Genomic DNA, 12,408 nt, shown 5'->3' on the forward strand with positions numbered 1-12,408 from the left:
ACAATGGTACAACTACCCAAAATGACCATGATCACGTAGGCCTGTAGAAAGGTACTACCAACCAGAATGACTTTGTTCAAGTGGGCCTGTATAAAGGTATTACCAACCAAAAATGACTATGTTCATGTGGGCCTGTATAAAGATACTACCAACCAAAATGACTATGTTCATGTGGGCCTGTATAAAGGTACTACCAACCAAAAATGACTATGTTCATGTGGGCCTGTATAAAGGTATTACCAACCAAAATGACTATGTTCATGTGGGCCTGTATAAAGATACTACCAACCAGAATGACTATGTTCATTTGGGCCTGTAGAAAGGTACTACTAACCAAAATGACTATGTTCAAGTGGGCCTGTATAAAGGTACTACCAACCAGAATGACTATGTTCAAGTGGGCCTGTATAAAGGTACTACCAAGGTCCATTGGAGGTGTCTGGTATCCCTCAGAAGGATCCACAAGGGAATCAGAACCAATCTCATCTACCACCCTCGTCTTCTCAGACCTATTCTCCTTTCTACTCTTCTCACCGAATGAAAATGCAGAGGCCCTGGACGGAACATAGACTCCAGACCTGTTCTCTGGTTGCTCCTCCTGTCTTGATACATGACTGGCTTTCTGACTCTCAATTCCAGTGGATGATTCTTCTGGCCTTGGTAGATTTTGGAAGGATCTAGATACATCTATAAGAAAAATAATGGAATAAATACAGTTAAAAAGAGATTTGTTTACTTCTCAAATGTAAGGGCAGGGCCCATGGAACAGGGGGGGGGGGGGTCTCAATCTCCCCTTTTATTAAAGTATGTTAAAGAGGAATAGAAAGAAAGAAAGATGCTTTTAACGGTTAAATTGTAAAAATCATACTTAATGGAGATCCTGGAAAAGGAAAACTTACATTGAAACGCATATGAAAAGAATGGTAGGTATAGGCCGTATGCATAGCAAATCATAGACATGGTAATTAAATGCCCATAAAAGCGGTCTGGGTGAAGGCCGATATGTTTTAATGAACTGACTTGATGTACCGTATAGAATTAATTTAAGTCTCTCTGTGTTAAGAAGGCTTAAAGCATAAAGGGATTTACTGCAACGACAAAATGGAAAAAAAAGTCAGGCAAGAATGGCGTTAAATTCTATGGGTTTGTTGGTTTTGTATTAAGAGATTGTTAAATACAAAATTATTACATTGTGCTTTATATACCTCTCTTCAGTACATTGAGTAAATCAAGTGATCTGATCGGTCGAAATTGGAGTCGTGGTTTTAGCCATGCCCGCCTACCGGTCAATAGTTTTTTTAATGTGCTGTTTCATGTGTCAGTACTTACGTTTAGACTGAGGGGTGGCCATCTCTTCACCGTCACCAATACCAGAACAAGGAGAAACGATATCTTGTCCTGGGTCCTCAGCTACAAGATAAAATTATCCAATGGCAAACACAGTCAATATAATATCATTGAAAAACAGGAAAATCTACTGCATTTTGAAAAATGGGTATCAAGTTTACCCTTACAAATTATCATCAAACTTTTCAAGGCTTAAAACTGTGTAAAAGAAAGTAAGGTAAAATGTCATAAAACGGTCTTAAATCTGAGGCTGGGATACAACTTTACTCTACAATATTAGATCTGATGCTCACATAAATAATCAACCACTCAATAAAAAATCCCACTTGCAGTTGTAAAAATCGAATCGGCACTGTTGCTACAATGCTTCTTTTAGTTTGACTGTAGCGATGCTTTCATTAATTGCAGCTCACAAATGAAAAAGAGCATGCCAGTATGCATTCACCTTATATATGTCCAATGTCTTTACGTCATTTGTATTTGCAAAAATTGTAAAATAGAACGTTCTAGACTGAGTGTGTTTACGTATATCATTTGGGAAAACCCCCCACTAATGGGGAAAACCCACTTGAATATTGTGGGTCCTGTTTCATAAAAACTTATTGTCAATAACAAGTTACAATAGCTGTTGATTAATTAATTTGAATACATTTACTTATGTATGACAATATTTTTAAAGATTTTACATTTAAAAGAAAAATTGCCGTAAGCATGTCCTATATTCCCAAGGAAAAACTAATATCATGTACATGATCTTTGTCTCTACACGATCTCATGTATGTTATGTGTGACCACAAGCCTACTCTATGATATTTAACTTTGTTCAGTTGACAGAAACAAGGCTGGTCATGGTATGTATAAAAATTAGGAGCATACTGTAAACGTGGTAATATTATTGGTAAAATTTACCATTATGCGCTGTATCATGTGTCAGTACTTACGTTTAGACTGAGGGGTGGCCATCTCTTCACCGTCATCAATACCAGAACAAGGAGAAACGATATCTTGTCCTGTCCTGAAGTCGTCTTTCAACTCCTCAGCTACAAGATAAAATTATCCAATGACAAACACAGTCAATATAATATCATTGAAAAATAGGAAAATCTACTGCATTTTGAAAAATGGGTACCGGTAAAAAGTTTACCCTCACAAATTATCATCAAACTTTTCCAGGCTTAAAACCATGTAAAAGAAAGTAAGGTAAAATGTCATTATAACAGTCTCAAACCTAAAGCTGGGATACAACTTTACTCTACAATGTGAATTAGATCTTTTAATCACCTAAATAATCAAACGTTCAATGAGAAATCCCACTTGCAGTTGTAAAAAATCAAATCGGCACTATATGTTGCTATAATGCTTCTTTTAGTTTGACTGTAGCGATGCTTTCATTAATTGCAGCTCCCAAATAGAATAGAACATTCCAATGTCTTTACGTCATTTGTATTTGCAAAAATTGTAAAATAGAACGCTCTAGACTGAGTGTGTTTACGTATATCATTTGGGAAAACCAACTATGGGGAAAACCCACTGGAATATTGTGGGTCCTGTTTCATAAAAACTTATTGTCAATAAGAAGTTACAATAGCTGTTATAAGTTACTGAAACCATAGCATTTGCTTGGCTGAAAGCAAATTTGTCATAAAAATTTAGCATTTGTTATTGATTACAAGTTTTATGAAACAGGGTCCTGTTCTATTCTCTCTCTCTCTCTCTATCAGTTTAAGATGTACATGTATCATGCACCAAGCTTTAGTTGGAAAGACTTTTTAAATCAATAACAAAACCTTTACTTGTCAATGAGGAAAAAGCATATGAGAAGATAGAAATTATATTTTTAGAAAAATATATATCAGGGGACCAATCTTAACTAATTCATTTAAAAATACTAATTTATAGGAGTTGACGATTCTACTTCATTCATGAGAAACCTTCACCCCTGAAGAGCACCAACTTATTAATGCAATTTGCGTTCTGGCAGTTGTAGTACAAAGGATAATAGAAGGTGAATCAAATGCTTCATCACCATCACACACACCTCAGAAGGAAGCATCCATTAATTTGAATACATTTACTTATGTATGACAATATTTTTAAAGATTTTACATTCAAAAGAAAAATTGCCATAAGCATGTCCTATATTCCCAAGGAAAAACTAATATCATGTACATGATCTTTGTCTCTACACGATCTCATGTATGTTATGTGTGACCACAAGCCTACTCTATGATATTTAACTTTGTTCAGTTGACAGAAACAAGGCTGGTCATGGTATGTATAAAAATTAGGAGCATACTGTAAACGTGATAATATTATCGGTACATTCATTTTGGCGGATTTCGCGCTAAAGTCAAATGTCCGTGAATTTTAGAACTTTCAAAAATATAAGCATGACTTCTAATGCGTGTTTTGAATGGGCTGTTATTTGTACAACACAAATTTAAGAACCAGCAAATATGTTTTGGGGTCGCTCAGCGCGAAAAATTAATCACGCAAAAATAACAGTGTTTACAGTAGTCAATTCAATTTACCATTATGCGCTGTATCATGTGTCAGTACTTACGTTTAGACTGAGGGGTGGCCATCTCTTCACCGTCACCAATACCAGAACAAGGAGAAACGATATCTTGTCCTGTCCTGAAGTCGTCTTTCAACTCCTCAGCTACAAGATAAAATTATCCAATGACAAACACAGTCAATATAATATCATTGAAAAATAGGAAAATCTACTGCATTTTGAAAAATGGGTACCGGTAAAAAGTTTACCCTCACAAATTATCATCAAACTTTTCCAGGCTTAAAACCATGTAAAAGAAAGTAAGGTAAAATGTCATTATAACAGTCTCAAACCTAAAGCTGGGATACAACTTTACTCTACAATGTGAATTAGATCTTTTACTCACCTAAATAATCAACCACTCAATGAAAAATCCCACTTGCAGTTGTAAAAATCGAATCGGCACTATATGTTGCTATAATGCTTCTTTTAGTTTGACTGTAGCGATGCTTTCATTAATTGCAGCTCACAAATGAAAAAGAGCATGCCAGTATGCATTCACCTTATATATGTCATTTGCAGCTCGCAAATACAATAGAACATACAAATGACGTAAAGACATGACTTTGTAAAATAGAACGTTCTAGATAGATTGTACACATCATCTGTAGCTTGCAAATCGAATCGAACATTCTAGACTGAGTGTGTTTACGTCATTTGGAAAACGCACTGGAATGTTCTGGGTCCGGTTTCATAAAAACTTATTATCAATAACAAGTTACAATAGCTGTTATAAGCTACTGAAACCATAGCATTTGCTTGGCTGAAAGCAAATTTGTCATAATACTGAATACAAGTTTTATGAAACAGGGTCCTGTTCTATTCTCTCTCTCTCTCTCTCTCTCTCTCTCTCTATCTCTTGCTCTCTCCCTCCCTCTCTCTCTCTCTCTCTCTCTCTCTCTCTCTCTCGCTCTCTCCCTATGGAGATAGGTTCTCTATTTCTCTCAGGAAACAGGAAACAGGAAATAAGGCACTGTTCTTCTCATGTTTGGATTATTTTTACTGGTACTTTGTCTTATTTTGTGAGTGCACATTGACCTTCATCATGTTTCCCATATCTGTAAGGTTGGCCATGGCTACCTTTTGGATAATTTAGATCCTTGCATCAGTGTTTTTGACTAGTTTTACCATGGAAGTCAAACACCAACTGAATAGCCTTGTATACACGAGATTCTTGTTTTATTGGCATGAAACCTGGTTGAAAGAAAGTATTCCTGACAATGTTATTGATATATTCCACACTTTGATGTAGTAAGAACAGAACAGAACAGTCAGAGAAAAGCAAAGGAGGAAGCGTATGTCTATATATAAACCAAAAGTGGTGTAAAACTTGGAATGTCAAGGATGCCCATAAACTTGAATACATTTACTTGACAAACGACATCACTTAGTACATCACGCTATCAAGAAAATGACGATGCCCATGTCGTGCTGAGAAACTGTACATAATTGTTGCTTTATGTCTCTCTCATAATGGGCAAGAATATAATAAATCTCTTAGAATAAATAAAGTTATTTATTGGGGTGAGGTTTCCTTTTTATTAATTCATGTCAATACACATTTTGTGAAGAATTTAATCTACAATTTAGCAAATTAAAGTCTAAACTGCCATTCCTCCGACGAATGCTAGAAGCCTAATGAAAACGTTTGATGAATTACAAATTGAGCCAATTGAAACCAATTGAACACCAATTGAAATTTCAATTGGTTTCAATTGGTTTCAATTGGTCTCAATAGGTTTTAACAGGTTTCAATGGGACCTCAGATGTTTTCAATTGGTCCAGATTGGCCCCATTGGCCCATTGGCCTAGGCCCCATTATACTTTAATGGGTCCCCAATTGGTTTCAATTGGTCCGGATTGGCCCCATTGGACAAATTGGCCCCATTGGCCCCATTGGCCTAGGCCTCGACATTGCTATGATTGAAACTTGGTTCTACTCTTCTACAAATATTGAAACGTATTATGTAAACGGATATTCTCGTTTCTAAAATATATCCCTTCATGCTCTGGTTCATAACATTACGAGCCAGAGCAATATAACACTGAGATCCCATATGGGATCTCAGTGTTATATTGCTCAATCTTTTTATTCAGATGGTCATATCTCAGCCAATACTTAACATATTCAATTGATTTTCGACATTCCAACATTATTTTTGATGCTCTTTTTGAAAATGAAGAAAAAATTGACAAATTTCAAAAATAGATTTTATGTCACAGCTTCGGTACTCTATATTCCTAAGGAATAACTAACATCATGTAGAGCATCTTTGTCTCTACACAATCTCATGTATGCTATTTGTGACCACAAGCCTACTCTACGATATATAACTTTGTTCAGTTGATAAAAACAAGGCTGGTCATTGTATGTGTCAAAATTACAAGCATAGTCAATTCAATTATTAACCATTATGCGCTGTTTCATGTGTCAGTACTTACGTTTAGACTGAGGGGTGGCCATCTGTTCACCGTCACCATGCCAGAACAAGGAGAATTGATATCTTGTCCTGGGTCCATGAAGTCATCATCCAACTCCTCAAGACCGATGCTACAAGATAACATTATCCAATGGAAAACACAGTCAATATAATATCATTGAAAAACAGGAAAATATATACTGCATTTTGAAAAAATGGGTATAAAGTTTACCATCACAAATTATCATTAAACTTCTCAAGAGCAGTGGTCTCATAGCTGGAAGGTCCCATGTAAGGTTTGAAACCAAGTTAGTACACATGTGATTTTTCATTTAAGAGTATGAACAATATCATTTTTATCAGTTCTCATCTGAAATAGCAAAATACTATTTAGGGCCTCAGATTTTGACCAATTTTAGTTTGATTCATACAATGTAAGATGGGTTGTGTATTAAATGAATCTTCCACTGTTCAAACATAGTTTATTTCAGTTCTTATAACTAAGGCAAAATCAGTACACTTACCGGTATGTCCAATTATCTACTTCCATTTGTCTATTGGTTTGTTCCATCTGTCTCATGGTTGATGATTTCATTCATAAACTTCCCTGAATTCTCAGTTATACCTTTTTTTTGCATCTCAATTCTGTATAGTACCTTTCTGCATTCTAAACACTGAAAATTATACTTTTGTATGTTGTTGCAATATTTATTTAAAGAGACAAAATACAAATTTTACTAAAACTGTAATTGATTTCAGTCTTATCCATAGCAATTTATTGTACAAGAAAAATGTCCATGAACACATCATTAAGGACTAGTTTATTTAAATAACACAAATATTTACAAATAAAGATTGGCAAATACACATATACGCTTCATTTCTACAGATACAATTTCATTCTTAGTTTGGGCACCCTCCATCATGAATTAGAACAAATTGTAAATTTCATCTTTAATACAATAAGGCTCTTTAAATTACAATTATAACATACACTTGAAATACATGTACCGTAATTAACGGTGTATAAACCACCCTCGTGTATTAACTGCACCCCTCTTTTTCGCCCTAAAAAAAAAAACGACTTTGAATTTTTTTTGGCGGCAAAAAGGTGCGGTTTATACACCGTTAATTACGGAAAGAAGTAAATATGAGAAGATAGATTTTTTGATGTAGCATTGTTCTGATAAATAAAACATGGACATGGAATAAAACAAACGAGAAGTAATAAGCACAATTCAATATAGAAATCTCACACATGTGTATATCGCATTCTGCCACATTACATGAATTTCATACATGTATTGACAAATTGAAGGTGTTGATGAAATACTGATATTCTGGACAATTTTGAAATATGTAATGGAAAACATGTATTGGGAAGTAATTGGAATGTCTCAAAATCATACAAAACAAAATTATAAGCACCATTAAACCCTTGCATATCATTAACAATACTAATCAGTTTCATCTGCCAAAATTTAAGGCACGTCACAAAACGGCTGTTAACTTTTCAACAACGTATAATACATTTGGAAAAGGTGCTTTTATGAAAAATCAATATACATGTACTTAAAGAATCAACACTAAAGACCTTTCTTAAATGTTAATAGTAATCAACTATTTTTAAAAACATGAAAAGAAAAGAAAAATATATAATACTTAACTTTACTTCATAATTTACTTAACTTCACCTAGGATAATAGAGTGGTGAAGTGTGACGTCATCAAAAAACTATTTTTAGAATTTCTCAATTTGAACTTTATTTTCCAAAAAAACATACAAAATAATATCCAAATGTCAAAAACCAATTGAATATGTTAAGTATTGGCTGAGATATGACCATCTAAATAAATAGATTTCCTATAGGAACTCAGTGTTATTTTGCTCTGGTTCATAACATTACGAAAATTGAGAAATTCTCAAAATAAATTTTTATAATGTCACACCTTCGGTGCTCTATAACATCCAAAGTCCTTTGGGAGTAGATAAAGATGTTATATCAAAATGTGATATGTGCTATACAAGAACATCATGCATGTATTATTATTATGATTTGACTTTGGGGGTGCGTAACTGGACAAGGTTGACAATAATGAGCATGCCTATACATTCTGATCACTCTGAAAACATAAGTCTGTAGCACCTGTTCATATCCAATGAATTATTACTCCAGATAAGAAAGATGCTTGTAATTTGTTTCAGCCTTTTCTACTAAGCTTACACATCGTATTCTCTCTACATGCAACTTTCATCTTTAGCTTTTTTAAACCCTCAAGTTGTTAATATTGTGGAAAACGTACTAAATGGCTGGAGTTATAATGGGGGGAAAAGTCTCTACAGTGCATTACAAAATTAAGAAATGAGTACATTAAAAGGCTGTACCCAAATATACATCTGATTCACAATATCTAGTCTTTTATCAAATACATGAAGCAAATATAATGGTTGAAAAATTATCTACATATTTCAATACATTTCAAAATCAAATGATATATACAAATAAATTATGATAAAATTCATGACATGTCTCAACATACACATTTTTTCCTTTTTAAATATTTTCATTAGATGAATCGCCGATTGGACGGACAAATTGGAAATGCTATGAAGAGCAGATCATATGATGAAAATCAATTTGGAATGTGATTAAATATGGATAATGCAACACATTTAACATTACTATAATCTTAACATGTTTCCATAGAATACACAATAGTCATGACATTTCAGTACTTGTATCTTTGCTTTAAGGAGCATTTATATTTATCACATTGAAAACTCATTTGTGATGATTGTGACGAAGGTGATAATAGTGATAATGACAATTATGATTGATGAAGATGATAATGGTTATGATGTTGACGATGAAGACAACCATGTAAAGTGCCACTGATTGGCCCAGGTTTTCTATCTATTCTGAAAGTTCATCAGTTTGGCTCAAAGACATTTAATGTGAATCATAATTCATTTTGATCTAGAATTTTGCATTCAGTAGCTTTTCCAACATCAATTCTAATTGGGAAGGTACAGATATTCATTTGATAATTTCTCAATGCTTGTTAATATCTTACTCTGCTATGAATTTCAAATCCAACCCAAATCATGCGTCAGAGCTACAAACCAATAACCATTATCAAATTAATCAATCAAGGTTTCTGGCTAAATCTTTACAATTTAAAACTTAACCCAATTTCCTCACTCCATCTTATAACGCCATCAGGTAGAGTATGATGAGAAATCCAAGTTTCTTTACAAACTGGCAAGGTAAATGACCAATTAAATAATCCTTATCCATTACAATAATATTAAGGCAATCAGAAATATACTTGTGTAACATTGAATATATCTGTATCATCAACAAAATACTATTTGAAAGAGAAGAAATACAACAGCTGAACAGGTTCCCTAATGATCAATACAGATTGGATGTTCTGTCATTATGTTCACTTCACCATCTACTAGACTTCAAAGATCATCACATACAGGTGAGGCTTGTGTGAGGGAGTAGAAGTGCAGATCTGCAGGTGTTATAAAGAGTAAGAAGACAAACTGTATTGATTACTTTTGTTTGAAATCATTTCATTCATGGTTGAAGGAAAAGCAATCTGATATAAAACCATAAACGGTAACTGTCTTGGAAGTTAAATTTTGCTCTTTGTTGCCTTGTTTACAATGTCTACTTGACAAAGGCAGCAAGAAAACACAGCATGAAATTCAATCTTTGCCAAATCATTTGTTTGAGATATTTTATTTGTTCCAACAGAACCTTCAATGAACCGATATCCTTGCATATTTCATCAATGGCAAAATATTATGTACAGGAACTTGTTTCATATTTAATCGTAGACCAGAAAGATTTCCAACATTCTCATTCAGTGAAATAATTGAATCACATTTGACAAACACTGAATTGTGCAGGTCGTAAAAATCAATCTTCTTTACAAATCATATAAAAGTTTTGTGTTTTACACTACTTCCTTACCTGGCATCACAAGAAGGGTTTTTATAATCCACTTCCACCTCTCTCTAGAGCTAGAGTGGAGGCATAAGCGGAATCCGACAGACCGATTGATTCTGAATGACTCTCTGTCATCTTACGTGATGATGGTGTACCGCTAGGTAGTGCTGCATGTTGGTATTGAGGGTAAGAATGAGATGACTCCATCTGATCAGAGAAACAAGACAATGTTTTATATTGTTATTGTGAGCTTCCTTATTATTCATACATCATTGATTTAACATAAAGCACATCATCAAAGATGCCAACCCTATAGGATGGCTGTCAGTAACATTAACCATATTTGTCCGTAACAAATGGGGGTCTTTCCGTAACGCAAGACCCACCGCAGCATAATTTTCGCGCAAAACACAAACACCCAATCACTCTTACTGCATATCGAACCTGTGCAAAGAAACGTTTTTAAAAATCTGTTTCCAGTCAAAGGATCTCCTCCTCCTGTACTCGCTCTTTTGAGTGAATCCATGATAATATTCAGGAAGAAAACACCTCGTTCAAGCGTTGAATGGCAAATTCGAATCCACAGTCAAATGGCAGAACTCGTATCCTACACACGCACACTCACCAGTACCACAGACACACCAGCCCAGGCCGCTAGGCCCGGCGTTCATGAACAACAACACACCGTATACCGCACTTGCAATGCGCCCGCTGAATCACCAAACTCTTCGCTACTATACTATGAATGGGTATTGCGGGCGCCGCACGCACGATCATCTACCCCCATGCTCCCCCAAAAGGCACGACCGCACGTAGCATACTAGTATCAAAACAGTAATAACGGCGGCCGTGTTGTTTTGGAATTAAACAAGATGGCGGCGGACGGACCATGTGCGCAAAAGTGCCTATCCAGTGTAGTCAAATTCAGTGAACTTATGAGTAAATGCGTGCGACATGCAGCGCTGTGTACGGAGGCTATGTTAAGGCGGCATTCGCTATAATGTACTTTTGTTTATCGTTTCCCCGTAACCTTTTGATTGTTTGCCGTAACCCGTAACAAGAGCATTAAAACCGTAACAAATACGGCGAAACCGTAACGGTTGGCATCTCTGCATCATGGCTATGGTTAAATGCAAGATATTGACTGCAATACATAATCAAAATGTAATAGATATCAAAGCTGTTCCAGAAATGACAAGAAAGTAAAAACAATACATATGACTGAGAGAGGTGTTTTTCTTACAAATCTTCTCTTGATATAGCTCAATCTCATATATTTTCTATTCATCTCCTCTTTCTTCCCTCTGTGAAGCTTTGTCAAGTCTCCTTATCTCTCAGCACTGTGATGCACATCAACCCTCTCTTTTTCTCTCTCTCTCTCTCTCTCTCTCTCTCTCACACACACACACACACACACCCACACACTGTCAATTACCATCAATATCTAGTTGTTTCTGATATATCCTCCCCTTTTACTGACCTGTGCATGTAGACTAGTGATAGTTTGATCCCTCCCATCTAGCTTCATATCAAGACGTTGTCTAGCTGCTCTCTCCCTCTCTAGCTCTGCTCTTTGTCTGATATTCTCTCTATTGAGGGAGTTTAGCTGCTGGTTTAACTGCTGGATAGAATCAACGTTTGCTTTCAGTCTTCCATGGAGATCCTCGATCGTACCCATCTTATCACAAAGCTCTTCTTCTTGAGTACTTCTGCAAGGGGAGGGGAGAATAGAAATAAAGAAAATGAAATCATTTGACAATGTACATGTCAAAGGAGAGAAAATCAGATTTGAGACAAAATAAAACATCTTCTGCAATAGACAGCAAACAATATGTTGTCTCATTCAGTTAAAAAATCTCATTCATCAGCAATCCTTTTTCATGTGCCTTAGCCAGAGCCCAACACTGATGATCACACATGCAATGAGTATAAATGTTTGTTAACTCTCCTAACCAAGATACTTCTAACTACTAATGTATGCTTTTCTACTTTACAATAGAGATTGAAACTGAACATTTTGTTTTACCAACAAAGAAGAAATGTGCATTTTGGAAGAAAAATCCACTAAGTGAAGGTCAACATTCTCCCACATAGCCACCCTAAAATGTTGTGCGAATGACACT

The 12,408-nt window shown here is 35.2% G+C and overlaps 1 protein-coding gene across 6 annotated transcripts in view; it reads right to left on the minus strand.

The window, feature by feature from the left end:
- Positions 1–9,241: 9,241 nt before the first annotated feature.
- The window catches only part of LOC105441596 (trichohyalin), a 52,750-nt gene continuing 49,583 nt past the window's right edge, over positions 9,242–12,408 (minus strand). For all 6 annotated transcript variants that reach the window (XM_030975796.1, XM_030975797.1, XM_030975794.1 and 3 more), the window contains 3 exons: positions 11,766–11,994; positions 10,310–10,492; positions 9,242–9,845 (listed from right to left, as the gene is read on the minus strand). In XM_030975796.1, coding sequence (XP_030831656.1) covers positions 10,331–10,492; positions 11,766–11,994 — 391 coding nt within the window. In that variant the 3' untranslated portion in view covers positions 9,242–9,845; positions 10,310–10,330. The remainder of the gene's footprint in view (positions 9,846–10,309; positions 10,493–11,765; positions 11,995–12,408) is intronic.

Source organism: Strongylocentrotus purpuratus, unplaced genomic scaffold (genome assembly GCF_000002235.5).
Source record: "Strongylocentrotus purpuratus isolate Spur 01 unplaced genomic scaffold, Spur_5.0 spur5_scaffold_8, whole genome shotgun sequence".
In the NCBI taxonomy this organism is placed as follows: domain Eukaryota; kingdom Metazoa; phylum Echinodermata; class Echinoidea; order Camarodonta; family Strongylocentrotidae; genus Strongylocentrotus; species Strongylocentrotus purpuratus.